This window comes from Grus americana, chromosome 3 (genome assembly GCF_028858705.1).
Source record: "Grus americana isolate bGruAme1 chromosome 3, bGruAme1.mat, whole genome shotgun sequence".
Classification (NCBI taxonomy): domain Eukaryota; kingdom Metazoa; phylum Chordata; class Aves; order Gruiformes; family Gruidae; genus Grus; species Grus americana.
Genome location: NC_072854.1, coordinates 12,604,617 through 12,621,042, shown reverse-complemented (window position 1 = coordinate 12,621,042; position 16,426 = coordinate 12,604,617). Strand labels below are relative to the sequence as shown.

The following is a 16,426-nucleotide window of genomic DNA, read 5'->3' as shown; positions in this document are numbered from 1 at the left end:
ATTAAAAAAAGTTTTCATTTTAGAAAATGAAAAATGTGTTGGCAGTGGCATATTCATTGCTAATGGGTGATTGTACTTTTTCAATAATAATAAGAGATTCAATGAACTCTAGAAGATGTTAGATAATCTATGTATTTGATTTTTTATTCCCAAATAAGCCAGATCTCCCAGACCCAGAAGTGTGAGTTTATATTTGATAATTGTATGAGGCTCTTGAGCTTTCTTGCAGATTGTAATTCAGTTCCATAAGAAAAGAACTTTAAAATGAGAAGAACGAATGAGTGCCTCTAATTACAGGAAGGCATTGTCACTGGCTTGGTCAGCTTGTTCAGTCCCTCGTCTCAAACAGAGCCAGGCAGATTATGCACTGTACTGTGCTGGAGCACCAAATCAGAGTACAGAACCCAGCAGTCCCAAATTATACCTTTCTCAACTATTGATGTGGTTCTGTGGAACAAATAGTTACTGAAAGTGTTTATCAAGATGTCAGCTGTGGTTTTCTTGTCATTTGCTAGAGGATGTTATGTGGTGAGGTACATCAGGGATGGCTGGAAGGTGTTTGGGGCTTATTGGACAACCTATGGCAGAACAAGCAGCTGAGCAAAACTAAGGACCTGTATCACAGAGGCAGAAAACTGCTGTCTTGTTACTCTGAATCTGATGATAGAAAAGATTATGTGTGGGTACGTTTGTCCAGCTCTTTATTCATATATTCTTACATAGGTGCAGACCCACTCCATTTTCTACAATGTTTTATGTCCACATTACTGAAAACAGCGTAGCTAACTTTGGAGGATGGTGCTGGGATTCACAGTTCTGTCTGCTTCCGTCGCTGTGCAGTGCCAGGTCCAAGGGCTGTAAAGCTAACGCGATAAATACAGAAAAGTTGCTATTGCAGAAAATTTGTCAGTCAAAACCACCTGATCTTTGCCCATTGAAGATGCTTTTGTTCAGGTGTAAATGTCACTGAGTTAAATATGAACGGGGATAAGAATCCAGGTGAAAAGAGTCAAGTAAAAGCACACATGGCTAAATTAAGAGAGCCGGAAGATGCCTTATGAGTCTACCTAAGGTAGTTACTGTAATTACTGAGAATCTTTAAGGGTCCTCTGGGTCCTAAGCAAAGCACCTTATGACTGCGAAGGGTAACACAGTTTAAAGGAGAAAAAAGAAAAATGAGGAAATAAACAGGTCCCTTAAAGATTAAAACAAAACAGTCTATTTTTTCACTTAAAAGCCATCTGAGTAGGAGCTGGAGAAATAACTGTATTGGTATACTTTAGTCTCTATGGGATTTAAGTTCAGATTATGCCAAATTAGGTCAATGTCATACATGAGAAGATGGGGACTTCAAAGATAAGGCTAGGGCAATTGTTGTAAATACTATAAATTGCAAACCTGTCATTTGGTCAAAATGGCTAATTTCTGGGACATCTGCATGTACAATTAGGCCTACGGCAATTAACTGAAAGGTTAAACTCTCCCATATTTGTGCTAAGTTTACCAAAATGTGTGGATGGGAGCTTGGCAAGGCTTCAAAGTGAGTTTAGAGCAAGCAGTGTGCTGCCCTTAATTACCAGCTGTGTGAGTCCTCACAGCAGGTTCTTGTAGTTCAGAGAGGAGGCAGGGCCTCAGGCAAGAAAGCCCTGCAGCATCACACAGTGTTGGTAGAGCGAGGATGTGTAGAGCCTGGGGAAGGAGGATCTGCTTGCTGGAAGCACCCGAAGAAATGGTGGCCCACTTCCACCTCCAGTTACATCTGTGCACAGCACACTTCTCTAACAGCTGTGTCCCGAAGGTGTGGAGGCATTTCTGGCTGGAGTTTCTATCCCAATGGATTGTGGCACTTTGTACTTTCTGACGACCAAATTTCCCAACTTTGTACCAGCTGAATGCTTTGAGGAAAGACACCTTCCTTCTTGTGTTGGGGACGTTTGTGCGGTCAAGTTGGGTGCTGTCCTGGCAAAGGGGTTTGACAGCATCCCTGGTTGTCCTGGTGGGCTGGGGGCTGTGGGAGGGGGTGAGGACAGACTGGGGAGGACCATGGCCAAAGAGGAGAGGGGCCATGAGGTGTTTCAGGAAGAGACCTGGTGCCACCGGTAGTATGGCACTGGGGGATGTGTTGGTCACACACAACCAGGAGGAATGGGTAACTTTGTGCCTGCTTAAGGAAGGTTCCCGTAAAGGAAGTTGTATAAATATATTGATTTATTGGAACAGAGCAAAGTATGTGCTTCTGAGGAGAAAGAAACTTGCCCTTTGACATAGGGGAAGATGCCAAAAGCAATAGATTACTATCAGGAATGGGTGGTGATACGGACTAGAAATCAATGCATTAAATGTGGTGCTGTCATTAGAGACAGATGCTATACTGGGAGATAAAAATGGAAATGCTAAGCTAGGCTCAGGAAAGAAATTATTCATCGCTTTGCAGTGCTGTACAGGACAAGTTAAGTACTGTCTGTCATCTGATTAAAAAATAACTGGAAGACATCTCCTGTCATGAAACAAACTGTAGTAGAATCATAGAATCATAGAATATCCAGAGTTGGAAGGGACCCATGAGGATCATCGAGTCCAACTCCTGGCTCCACACAGGACCAGCCGAATCAGAGCATATGACTGAGAGCGCTGTCCAGACGCTTCTTGAACTCAGTCAAGCTCGGTGCTGTGACCACTTCCCTGGGCAGCCTGTTCCAGTGCCCGACCACCCTCTCAGTGAAGAACCTTTCCCTAATATCCAACCTAAACCTCCCCCATCACAGCTTCATTCCGTTCCCTCGGGTTCTATCACTGGTCACCAGAGGGAGGAGATCAGCACCTGCCCCCTCGCTCCGCCTCGTGAGGAAGCTGTAGGCTGCGATGAGGTCTCCCCTCAGTCTGCTCTTCTCTAGGCTGAACAAACCAAGGGACTTCAGCCTCTCCTCATACGTCTTCCCCTCTAGACCCTTCACCATCTTTGTTGCCCTCCTTTGGACACTCTCCAATAGTTTTATGTCCTTTTTGTACTGTGGCACCGAAAACTGCGCGCAGTACTCGAGGCCGCACTGGCGCAGTGTGGAGTGGGACACTCACTTCCCTAGACCGGCTAGCAATGCCGTGCTTGATGCACCCCAGGATACGGTTGGGAAAAAGTTAAAGGATTTCTCAAAAGTTCTCTCAAAGGACATCTTTGATCAAAGATCAAAGGACCTGGAAATATCTCAAAGGGCCAACATGAGTAGTACTGAAATTACTCTATTTATCTATACACACATGCATATTTTGTATTTCTGTATGTTTTGTTTAATATTTATGTGTGTATGCAAAATGTATATAACAAAAATAGTGGATATCTCCAGAGTTAACAGTGATGAAATATAAGCTATTGTGTATCAACTATGCAGTAAATATATACATATACATATATATACATATGTGTATTTATACACACATATGTGCATATATATAAGAATTACTTTTTTTTTTTCTCCAGTTTGGTTTCACCATTTTTTGAGACCAAGTGTGAGGACTCTCCCGTTGCTTCCTCGCAGTGGAGCATCTAGCGCTGTACGTTACAAGCCTGTGTGTCCACAGCCTTGTACCTGTGAGCAGTAGCTCCTAACGTGGGTGTCATATCCGGATAGATTTTCAAGACGAAGATAAAGAGGAAGTCTGTGGCCATCCCTGAATCTGTGAAAAATTTGTGTTAAATTCAAAGAAATAATGAAGTCATCTTTTTCAGCCTTAGTGTAAAGAAAAGCTAGAAATTACCTAATGTGAAGGTGAATGAGAAGTCTGTCTCCAGACCTTCAGACTTCTAAATGAAAGTAGAGTGTTGCCTTTTTCACCATTTTCAGCCTCTCGTGTTCAAGCATAGGTTAGGTTCCTGTTCACTAGCGAATCTGTAAAGTTGCTTTTGACTAAAAGCAGCATTGAGTACGAAACAAGTGATGCGTTCGAGCTTTATCGCTAATTCTAGTTTAAAATGTTCACAGCAACTCGGCTAATTGTATTTATTTATTTCTTCTTAAGGCAGAATGGGGAAACAGAATAGCAAGCTGGCCCCTGAGGTGATGGAGGATCTGGTGAAGAGCACGGAGTTCAATGAACATGAGCTAAAACAGTGGTACAAGGGATTTCTAAAGGACTGTCCAAGTGGTAGACTGAACCTTGAAGAGTTTCAGCAGCTCTACGTAAAAGTAAGTTATGTATTAAGTTCCTATTATATGGCCATAGAAAAGGTTGCAAAGTATTGTAAAGCAAGCATACGGTCAAGAGCTGCCATTCATTTAGACTAAGGAATACCTTTGCTAGGAGAAGCAATGGTAAAGACGAGGAGATAAATGGGAAGCGCTACCTTCATCCTACCGGCGATTCGTTTAGCTACAGTGACCATAACCAAAAGTTTAGAAAAAAAGCTGTGATTTACACACAAGAAATACATTGTTCTGTGTTCTGTAATTTATGGGCCTCTTTCACCTTCAAAGAGTGGTTGTGGTCCTGTTCAATAAACCACACTGTACCTGCATAATACCACAGGAATATAAACCGTGTGACTGCTGGACCTACTCATATAAAAAACTGTCCTTCTTTTGGTTTCAGCAAACGTGGTGAAGTTTCGTGGCAGTATGTCCTGCAGATAAATTACGCATTGTACACAAAGGATTTATTTCTCTAAATTTTAAGTATTGCCTTTCCTTTTTCCCCACTGTCTCTTTGCCCTCATTATATATGAAAGGAAAACCAGGCTGCTCAGTTTATTTTCTTCTTATTTTTCATTGTTTTATCAAGTTCAATATAGTCTTTTCCTTACATTTATTATGTATTTATTCTGTAACAAGAAGAGCACGGGGGCAGCATAAGAAGTGTATTCATGTTACAAAGATAATTATATTTTAATTCAGAATTAAGTGTCTGCCTAAAGGTCAGAGACTTCAAAGTAATTTTAATTAGGAGAAATATTGGATGGCGATGATGAACAGTAGGATCAGAACGGTTCATAAATACAATGTGAGGCTGAATAAAAAGAAAAAAGCCTTTCAAATGGAAGTAGTTAATATTGAGCACACTGACAATTTCTGCAGACGAGTGGGACTGCCTCTTCCCTGAAATGCATGCTACAGTCCTTTCCTAAATTTCTTCAGCCTTGGACCAGATCACTCTGCAAATTATTACTTAGCCTCTTCTTCCTTCTTATGAGGGGTCTAACAAAAACTGCTAACTCCAGCTTACATAAATAAGCTTCTGTCTTCATATTTTAATATTTATGGCTCAAGATGTTGCCTCACAATCCTTTTCTTAAGAAATGACTGATTTTGTAATAACTTATTTTCAGATGAAAGAATTTTTACTGCCTCAGGTATTGTGCTATTTATTGACTGATAATTTATAGCTTCCATTTTAAGGAGTGCTAGGTGCACATCCACAAGATCAGACATCTAATCATTTCTCTTACATGTTTCTGAGGAAAGTAAATGGTCTTTACAAAATACGGGTTCCTAATAAAGTGCATCAACTGTTTAACTCTTTAGAAATCACTATTTTCTTTCTGGCAAATCATAGTAAAGGGATTATTTTTTTTTTTAATGATGATTTTGTGTATTATGGGGAAGGATATCTTCTGAAAATAGCTCAAAACTGTTAGGACTTCCTCCCTTCAAAGGGGTGTTTGAAGTGTTCACAGATATTTCACAAGATACTTCACTCATGAAGAAATATCGGAGAGTAAATTCAATATCGTGGTTACAGAAATGGTAGTGCAAAAATAACATGAAGAACACAGCAGTATTTTGCTCTTGAAATTTGGAGACAGCTCTGTAGTCTTACTAAGTTGCAATATCTAGCTTTTAGTTTTATGGCCTCATATATTTTTAGATATGCACATCAAATAAGATTTTCTCCCTTGCTTTGGTGGTTACGGGATTTGAGATCTGCTCTGTAATGGTACTTTCATATATTTAGGCCAGTTTATTGTCATTCTATATATAATGTCTATATACAGGGCGAAATACTGATTTTGCAGAGGAGAAATACGATTAGCTGTAGTAAATCCAGAGCTTTACTTCTCCTTCTGTCACAGAAATGCTTGTAAAATCATGGCCCTGGGCTCTCAGAGGAGCTAATGGTCTGAGTGCTGTCAGTGGTGGAGACTTCTCCTGTGCAGGACCTTCTGCCTGCCCCGGCTGCTCGCTGCAGACAAAACCCCAGATGCACAATTTGATCTTTTCAGGAGGAGCCACCAACAGGAGACCCAAATCTTTCTGATCACATTTACAGCACTTCAGTTCCTTCAATGCATATTCAGGGTGAAAATGCATGAAGCATGTATTGATTAATAATTCCTTTGCATGAACTTATAGTTGAGAGGGATGACATTATATCTCTTGGTCTGAACTGGATTTTATTGAAGAAAATTCCCATCAATAAATATATTTGGAAAAGAAATACAAGACTTACCTTCTGTTCAGATTTACATTTTCTTAAGATGACACCATTTCTTTGTTCATGAGAGTTGTGTGGCACTTTTTCATGTGGAATGATAAAAAGGTGTTTGTCATCAGACTAAGATGCAAAGAAAGCTCATCTTTTCTTTTACTCATACACAATGGAAAATATCCTTAACTTAAAGAGCAAAACCATTTGAGGCTATATCCTAGCATTATTTTGCTGCGAATTGCCTCATTGTCTCCACTTACTGCTCTTCCATCGTAATTACAGAGTGGGGTGCACAATCTTGGGGCACAGAAACTGCATTTTTTTTGATGAAATGTAACCAGAAGATGTGTCCTGGGATGTGTGATGTGGATGTCAGGTCCTCAACACTTAACTCTTCCACTCTACGTGTTTGCATCAATTGTACTGTGCTGTTTACCGATGTGGATGAAGACTGTATTGACTAAAGGGGGAATTACTCTAGCTTCGCTTGGAAGCCCTTGCTATTGAAGTTTCCATTATGAATACAAATCATGCAGTGCTTAAAATAAATGGCAGTTATACAAACAGTCTCTACAGAAAAATTATTTGCAGCACTTTAAGTGGAAGTGTCTATAAAAATATTTAGTCAAGAATACCTGTTTTAAATAAGCAGCTAATAGGAGGAAATGTACTTTATACTGTTGCATATTTAGCATTGTCTGCAATCTAACAGGTTCAGTAAAAAATATTGGTACATTTTTGAGTGGATAGATTCTTCTTGGGATCCAGAATCTGTGGCAAACTAGTAGGGCTCGTGTTTCCTTCCATGGTGCTGAATGAGGTGAATGCTTCAGCAGTTTCTGAAACAGTTTAATGAAGAATTGTTTATATACTATAAGCCCAGAACCACAAAGAGACCAAAATGCTGAAACACAAAGTTAGCTGTCCCGACAGTCTGCACAGAGCTTGGGAGAGGGAGAAATTTGTGGATACCATTCTGAGGAAGCTGAAAATGGAGCCAGCATGTTGTAAACAAATGTGCCAATGCAAAACCACAAGGTAATGCTCAGGACAGGAATTTGTATTAAATTCTACATTTCTCTAGGGTATATGCATCTGTTTTCATATGGGAGTTGCATCTTTCAAACCTCTCCTGCAGAGAACTATCTGGGACATTAGAAGTCAAAGCAAAATCAAGTGACTGGAATCCTTTTTCTTTCTCTCTTAAGTAACGAAGATAATGTGAGTGCCTTATCTTTACCACAGTGATTTAAGTACTCATCAAGCTGTAGGAAACTCTTAATCAGTTACCATGTCCCCGTAAAGAGTTTGAATCTGCACTGCTCACCCTCTCGTTGCTCTACCTGGGATGAGACTGGGCTGCTGGCAATATCCCAATTAACCTCTTTTTCTGCGGGAAATAGTGGTAAGTAGCGTCGGACAGGCTGGAACCTACAGTTTCCATTTTCAAAGTGAATATCCTAACTATTAAGCTTAATCCTTACTTGCTTTCTTCATGTTCCTTTTTTCTATCCTAAAAAGTCCTTAATTCTTTTATCTTACATAAAATATCATTAGCCTTGTGGGCAGAGAGCTGAAGGAATTAATATGTGAAAGTGTCATTAAAATAAAATATACTAATAAAACATTCTGGACTGTTCCTATCATTCTTTAGGGTTTCTTGCAGTCTAGAGGGCCAAATACATTTTCCTTCAGATCTTTTGAATTCGCCGAGTTTAGATGAATATGCCCTGGAGTGTGTAAGTGTGCATAATCAGTACTAATGTTCACAGCAATTATGCATGTTTATTAAGTGGAAAATAGGCTTCTATATTGTGATACTTCTTGGAACTGGGTCACTGAACATGAGAAGCATATCCTCTGGATTAGGAACAGAAGCAAGCACCAATGGTCCTTTAACTGGAAGGGTAGGGTTGGGAGTGATCATGATATAATGCTAGCATTAAAAACGTGATTTGCTTTGTGAATTTATTACACATCTATTATTTAGCTATGTTTTGGGGTTTTATAGAGAAAGTCTAAATTAAAAAAAGTAGTGATGCCATTTGATTAATTACAATCAAATGGTTTGTCATATTTTTGGCTTCTATCTCACATTTCCTGCCTTGAAGGGAATTGATTTCTAGTCCTTCAATTTAATATGTGTAGAACAAAAGAATCTCAAAAATCTATTGAAATTTAAGTGGATATATTTGCAGCCTCTTTTTCTCTATCCAGATTTTTAAGACAGACTAGCATCTTTCTAAAGATGGCACAGAGCTCCTCAAAATGTTGGGTTAGAGCTGTGTTTCAGGCTTTCAGTGGCTCTGAAGAAGTGGGATTCCAGGAAAGAACAGCTGTGTTTACAGATGCCCCTAACGTAGATGCAGTTACACTGGCAGAAACTGATTTTCCCGGGATCATCTCTTTTAACTGGAAGAACTGTGCTGGTTTTACGAGTGCAGTTTGGCCACTTAAGTTCTCCCTATAGTAGGAGTACATTTTAGGTATATTATACCAATATTAGGTATATTATACCTAATTAATTAATATATTTAGGTATATTATACCAATCCTGTATTGCTAAAGAACTACAGCATGTTTTGAAATTGTGGAGATTATCAAAAATACTGATGTATCTACTCATACAGTGATATTAGCCCATCCTGTTGCTGCCTTCCAGAAGATGACATCTGGGGTGCTAGCAGTCTTCCTGGACAATATGGCAGTATGCTTGTTGGATGCACCACCTAAATTTAACTGCAACACAGAAAACATCGTATGTATTTCTTTATTTATAAACATGACTCTCAAAAAATCCTTAAACAGCTTTGTAGTACTGCTGTGTTAATGAATTTTTAAAACCGGTATGGAATAATAAAATGATTATCATTACGTTAGAGCCAATCTGAAATAGCATTGGATGCAAACAAGTAAAGCAAGAAGTAGCTCTGATCCAGGGACATTACAAGGTGACTCTATAAGAAGCAGCACATATGTAGATAGGCAAATAGAGGCTAGAAAGAACTAACTAACGTTATTGGCATCAGTGGAAGTTTTGCTTTGGTGGGGTTTGTAGAATAATCTACGAGGTAGATTCTTAATGCATTCCTTAAGCACTTACTTAATACAATTCTGCACATTTGAGACAATTACAGTAAAATCATTAGAAACAAGTGCTCCTAAAGAGTAAAAAAACCTTTCACCAGAAGTGCAGTGAAATTTCCTGTGAAAGGAAAATGAGTATAGCAGAATCAAAAAAGCAGTATGCTGAAAAGCAAATGTATTTGTGGTCCAGCATTATCACAGGGGAGTGCTTTTCAGGATGAAGTATATGTTTAGTGCTCCAAAGCTGTATTAAAATGGGGATCTGATAACTTTAAAACCAAAAGAGATCGTGATTGCTTTTCATATACAGGACTTAGTTAAAAAAAAAAAAAAAAAAAAAAGGCATGGTCTTGTTGCCTGGATGTTTTCCATGGAAAACTGCTTCTGCCATTATTCCTCCTCCTCCTTCTCCTTCTAAACATGAATAGGCAGGTGCTGTGCCAAAATGCAGGTCTACTAGAAAACCACATAAGAGGCTTATTATATGTTTCAAACAGAAGCTGAAATTGTGCTGCATGAATTTAGAACAAAGGGCCAGAATGTTTCTTACATATAAAACCAAAATCAAACAAACCCCAAAGGCAGTGTTAACTCTGAAGCTGACTTTGAATGATTTGGAGAAGGGGAGGATACTGGTAACATGCCTTTCTGCTACATTTCTGTCTCTGTGCTGATCCCAGGAAAAATAATGGCTGGACTTGATATCATTTTACGGAACATATTTTAAAATCTGTTTTTAGTAAACAGAGCTTTAAAGATCAGCAACCATATTGAAAAATAAAATACAGTAAATAAACATGGATTCTCATGTAAGCTGCAAAGTAAAACAAAACCAGTAATTTTCAGAAGAGGACCAGCACACCGGGTAGTGAGCTGTTCTGAAAATACGGCTGTAAATCACAGCACTGGATACTAACGCCTTTAACAACATAGAATGGAGTCAGTTTAGATTGAAATCCTAATCTCCCTGAAGCTAATGGGAATTTTCATTCCTGATCCTTATTTAAGCGCTTAGGACTGCTCTGAGCTCTTGAAATTGTTTATCATCGTGAGATCCGAGTCCTGTGAAGTCTGGTGCAAGCTCCATAGCATCCAGTTCTACAAGCTGGATCTAAAGTCTGGAGAGCTCCGCTCATCACATGTAAAGACCGTACGCATTGCTAGCTGGCATTTAAAGGCAGCAGTTAGTTAAAACCTAAGTCTATACAGATGAATGGTGAGAGTAGAAGTCTGGAAGTTATGAGAAAAAACATGTCAGAGGCAAAGGAGGACAAGTCCTTTTCTTTTTGCAGCATTGTGGCTAGTGGCTAATTTTAAAGGCTAAAATACATTTTTCTTTGCTTCTGTTGCAGAGCACGTAATGACCCATATCCTCCAGACAATCTCTGGAGACTCTAAATCTAGAAAATTAGGAAGTCGGACAATTCTAAGAGATGAAAACTAAATAGCTAAATCTTAATTGCTCCAAATAGCGGCTTGTGGAGTGTCCAGGCTTGTGGGATGAATCTTTCCAGTGCTAGAGCAATTCAGTAACGTATGCTGACACCCTCTCCAAGAGAGGCAGGAATGTTGGTCACATGAATCCATAAAGCAGTCTGGCTGGTCGAAGGCATCTCCAGGGCTTACAGAGTCAGCAGATGTGTGGGGATATGAAGGTTTAGTCAAAACCTCTCATTATTAGTAAGTATTGAATAGTTCTGTAATTCTGTGGTTATATGTGGTTCCTGGAGGCACTAAACTAATATCAAGTCCAAAGCATTGGAGAGAGTGTGTCCGGCCAGAGCAAGACGATCCAGCCTGGAATGCTTAAAAATCTTACCATCTACATGCATGCCCTAGTTTCCAATGTAGCTCAATAAGAGAATCCAGACTGGGTAAATTTCCCAACAATAACGTGGAAATTACTTTTACTTCATCTTTTATTTTGAAGGAAGCTCACCAGTTCCAAAAATTGACATGTATTTTTATAAGAGAACTTGTTCCTTTACAACTTACCTTTGCTCTGTGTTGGATTCCTCAGAGAAATCACAGCGATTAATTTGGTATACTGTAATTATTTTTGTAGCAAAACACTGAATTCATTAATACGGTTACAATTTTCCCTGAAGGGTAATATAGAAGGAGTGGTGCAACTCGGATGGAGAGAGCCATTGTTAACACAAAGTATCAAAGACCTCAAGGAAAAAAAAGACAACAAAAATCTGTCAGAACCAAGCCCCATAGCTGTTACGGTGTTCAGGTCTACTATTTGTTGTAACAGTATTTAGTATTAACCGTATTAATGAATTCAGTTAGTGGAAACCTGTATTTTAGGTCTTCAGTAACTTTGATTTGGAAAACTGAATCACCCTAAAACTTGTTCTGAAGGCTAGTAAGCATGCGTTTTTGTTACTTGAGACAAAGCAAACTAAGGTCTTTCAGGGACTTCAGCTTGTCATATTTCTTGAACTTTAAACATTTCTGTTTGTTTAAAATACAAAAAAAAAAAAGCTGTTTGCTATTACAGGGTTCCTGAAGGACCCTTTGAAACCAGGGCACTTCATTTCAGCACTGAAGTAAACTAATATGATGTAAAGTATTTTGTTTTAAAACATGGAAGTGTTTTCCTCTGGTATCAAAGTCTGCTTCCAGTATCTCACTTGTACACAAGGCCTGGGGCTGAAAACAGCGTTCTTGTTTCATAAGGTATGGACAGGAACGTGGTGCTCGGAACCAAGTCCCTTCACCCCCAGCTTCACCTCCCCCTCTCCTCCCCGGGGATCTCAGCAGTCCTTCAGAAAATTAAATTGCCTTACCGATACGTACTTCCAGAGCTTCCCAGCTGGATGGCTGTGAGTCACTGTGGCTGGGTGTGAATACTCCAAAAATTAAAGGGGTCCGATTAGTCTGGGCCATGGCTCTCGCAACCATGCATTGCGTCTCCACCTGCTCCATCTGCTTGCGGTCCTTTGACATGGCAAATCAGTGTTACCACTGCGACGCGCGCTGCTGTGGGTGGCTATAGCTATGCAGGTAGTGAAACATCAGGTGTTTTTACAGGGTTCTGTGCTATGAAGAGCCATTTGGGAGCTCGCTTAGTTACCAAGTTAAATGCGTTTTTTATTATCATGCAGACAGTAGTTGAGATTCCAGTCAGGTTTCTACTAATCATAGTCTGAACGTTTCCAGTACCTTGGGATATCAACTTTATTTTTCTGCAATGAGAGTAAATTTCCATCTTTTTGTGTTTAATTAAGGCTCATAGGAATAGACTGTTTGCACCGACAAACCTATTGATTGCTGAATTGAGATGACTTACCGCTACTTGGCATGAGAATTAGCTAGCTATCTTAATTTTATATTCAATCATAAACAAAACAAAATGAGAAAAACATGTGGTTTGGAAGGTAAAGTAGTCAACACAAGGAAATTCAAACTGGAGGAGATTTTGCCATTTTGCTGCAATACAGATGAAACATTCTCGGAAGAAGTTGGTGTGAAACCCACCTGTATGAGAAGTTGTGAAGTTTGGCTGTCTGGTTGCATGGGTAGCCCAGAACTGAATATGCAGCTTGAAATAAAATCTCCCTGTAGTCCAGAGAAACAGCAGTATAAGCAGAAGTGTTAATCAACACTATAGTTCACCTCAAAGTGAATATCAAAGTCAATTGGGGTTATTTCCATGTTAACAGAGCTATTAAAAAAATTAATTAAAAATTCTTAGGTCATTAGTTGAAATAAGATTTTATATGGACCTTGTTAGCAACTTTCAACAGAAGTATATTCAATTATGAAGCTATTTCTAGATGTCTGTGTCCCCTTTCATTTGGAAGGATATACCCTCGAATTACTGTTATCCCTTACTAGGAAATTACACACCTGTATGCATACTTATGACTCTTCACAGCTTGCTTTGAAAGGTGTTCACTAATTTGCTCCTCCCTGTCAAACCGATCAGGCTGGGAGATGGTTAAAGCCCTGTTCCAAGGTACATGGGTTTTAGCAATGTGATTCCTGTCACTAGCGCTAATACCAAATACACGAGAACTGATTAGAAGGAGCGGTCCTTGAATTTGCTTTCATGTTCACAGGCTCCAGCTACCACTACTTCTTGTGTCCGCGTTGACTACATCTGTGTCCCTCTTCTAAATACCTTTTTGGTACTGGAAACACTTTTAATTGTGTTGGTGTTTATTAATGTAGCAATTACAGTTCCTAATTTTATAATGTGTGTCAGTGCAGATAATGATGTAATTAAATGGTGTAACTGAAATGATAAGTTGTCTAAGAATGGACCAATTAAAACAAGAAATTGTGCTGTGAAAGCCTCACAGTTAAAGCCTGTGGATGACTTCAGGAGATGTCCTCCCTCCTAGCATGGATCTGTTTTCACCAGAATAAACTCCAGCCAACTGCTTTTCAGGCAGCTGCTAAACACGGGTAGCTGGAAGGTGATGCTCTTTGGATGTGGTCCCGGTGAAATGCAGATGTCCTCAGTTCCCCTCAGTCTCCCTACCCACACACACATGCCGCAGCCCTGGCGGGAGAGGAGGCACTTGGTTCCTCCCACTGAATCACTGCTTCCCACTTTCCCTCTCACAGATGCCGGTGTCACTTTGGCACGTCGGGTGCTGTTCCCTGTACTCCACTAACAGTCCTAACTTCATTCAGGAGTAAAACAAATCTCTCCTCAGTGTCCGATTTCTACATTTCAGTACAAAGCATCTTCAGCACGTTGAGTCTTGTATTACACATGGGTTGGTAAACTTGGTACAAACATTATATACACAGATTAAACTTCTCCCAGTTTCTGAATTAGGACAGGTCACTTAGGTGGTAATCCTCCACAGTTGCTTAGGGGTGACCAAATCCCAAAGTTTTCTTGGAGGAATACAGCCATACCATTTCATGTATGTCTAAAGCCACAGGAGGGTACAGCTGAGCGTCAGCTTCATACTAATGGTACTGCACACACCATTTTCTTCTTTTCTGTTGCTCATTTGTGCAGAACAAGAGATGCCTTAACACTCCATTTATTACTTTAGGAAGTCATAGTTCCCAGTATTTGACTTTTTAAAATATAATGTCCATACATGGCATTTGTTTGCTTGTTTGGATTTTTTTTTTAAAGAAAAGTAATAACTTCAGATAACACTTGGCCTGAGAAAGGTACATTTTCTGAGTTCCAGTATATGGTGGTTCTTAAAAAGCCAGCAAGAAAACTGTGGTTAAAGTCTAAACCAGCTCTTTAAAGCATATCTAATGTCTTTTTTTTTTTTTTTGAGTTGGAAGAAATGCTGGTCTATAAAATAGGATTCTGAAAATGGGAGATTATAATAGTAACAGTCATATTTAATTGTAAATGTGCTGTATTAATCTTGGCTTGAAGAAGCAATTATTTGTCTATCAATTAGCTCTTGCTACAGTTAAATACAGTATATGACAAGGGAAGCCCAACAAATTAGTGGCCTTGTGTTAGAATTGCAAACTCTGTGCCGCAAATTAGCCCCTATGGTGTATTAGTCTATCCGCTCATTTATTTTTAAGATTCTTTTCCCCTTGAGTTTTTCTGTAGAGCAGGCAAATGGTGTTTAATGGGCCTGATGTTATTTTCAGAGAGACATAAATTCTGGGGTTATTCTAATGTACGGCCAAGAATAGGGAGAACAAGGACAGTTCCTGTGTCTACTACCCTGGGGTATCCTTGAAACATAAAAGATCATGAAAGAGAGCACATGCTGTAAAAGAACATGTAAGGAAACCCTATTTTCACTCTCAGAAAATTGTTACTCATATAGAAAATATCTGCAGGTCCAGGACAATAAAGCTGAGTGAAAAAGTAACACTAACAGAAGGTAAATGATGGAAAAAAGAAGTCTTTGTAGTCAGCAGTTCCTTTTAAAGCGATGTACCTTTTGTTACCTCTTTTTCTGTGAGAATAATGGCATTTCGCCAGAGAAATCAAATCTGTTTCCAAAGGCAGAATTTAACACATTCAGTATAAAAATTACATTAACACGCAGCCAAATTATTAAAGACTTTTTAAAATGATTAATTTGGCACTCAAACTTCTAATAGGCATCCTGTAGAAGTGGACTATCAGTGGAAAATTAGCTCTTGAGCTCTATCCAGCGGGCAATTGTCAGTGTGAGATAAAAGAACTGCGTTCTGGCTATCCGAGGGTGGAATTTTTCCTGCACAGGCACAATAAATAGTTTTTGCTAGCAATACAGAGGCTGCCAAATCAACCTATCTGAATAAAAAGTATGTTGTGCTTTACACATGGGAAAAGTGCTCCAGAACAGTTAATTCCTATGAAAACATTATCCCTGCATTATCGCCAATAGTACTTGCCTTCAGGCAGTTTTCAGTTACTTGTTTCCATTTTCTATACACGTACCCAATGTTCTTTATTTCCATGTGATTGTTCATCTCAATCGTTTTCTTTGCTCTCATCTATTCTGGGCTCCTGCGCGTGCATTTTACATACTGCCAGAATACTTTGGGCTATATTTAAGTTTCCAGACCATAGAAATACTGTTCTACAAACAATGCTATGAAAGCAAGCGTGGAGTCCTAAGAGGACCATTGATTTCTGTGGGATGACCCACGTCACTGCAAAGTACACCAGTGGGCAAGAACACTTTTCACCTTTTCTCCTTCCCTTTTATGTAGAGCAAAAGCCTGGAACGGCATAAAAGTTCTGTGGAAGTCCTGTATGTGTGTGGTGTGAGTGAGTTCACGGAGCTCGCTGGTTGAAGAAGTCTCTGCCAGCACATCGGTGTAATAGCTGGGTCAAGGGACAGCTGAAGTCGTGTTACTGTGCAGACAAGAATGCATGTCTTGGAGCCAAAAGAACAACAAGAGGGAAAAAAAAACAACTCTTTACAAGAAAAGCAATCCCTCGTTACTGTGTAGATCATTTTACTGTATAACAAAAGGG

The 16,426-nt window shown here is 39.4% G+C and overlaps 1 protein-coding gene across 3 annotated transcripts in view; it reads left to right on the top strand.

The window, feature by feature from the left end:
* Positions 1-16,426, top strand: part of VSNL1 (visinin like 1) — a 95,098-nt gene that overhangs the window by 37,838 nt on the left and 40,834 nt on the right. For all 3 annotated transcript variants that reach the window (XM_054819105.1, XM_054819104.1, XM_054819106.1), the window contains one exon: positions 4,015-4,181. In XM_054819105.1, coding sequence (XP_054675080.1) covers positions 4,020-4,181 — 162 coding nt within the window. In that variant the 5' untranslated portion in view covers positions 4,015-4,019. The remainder of the gene's footprint in view (positions 1-4,014; positions 4,182-16,426) is intronic.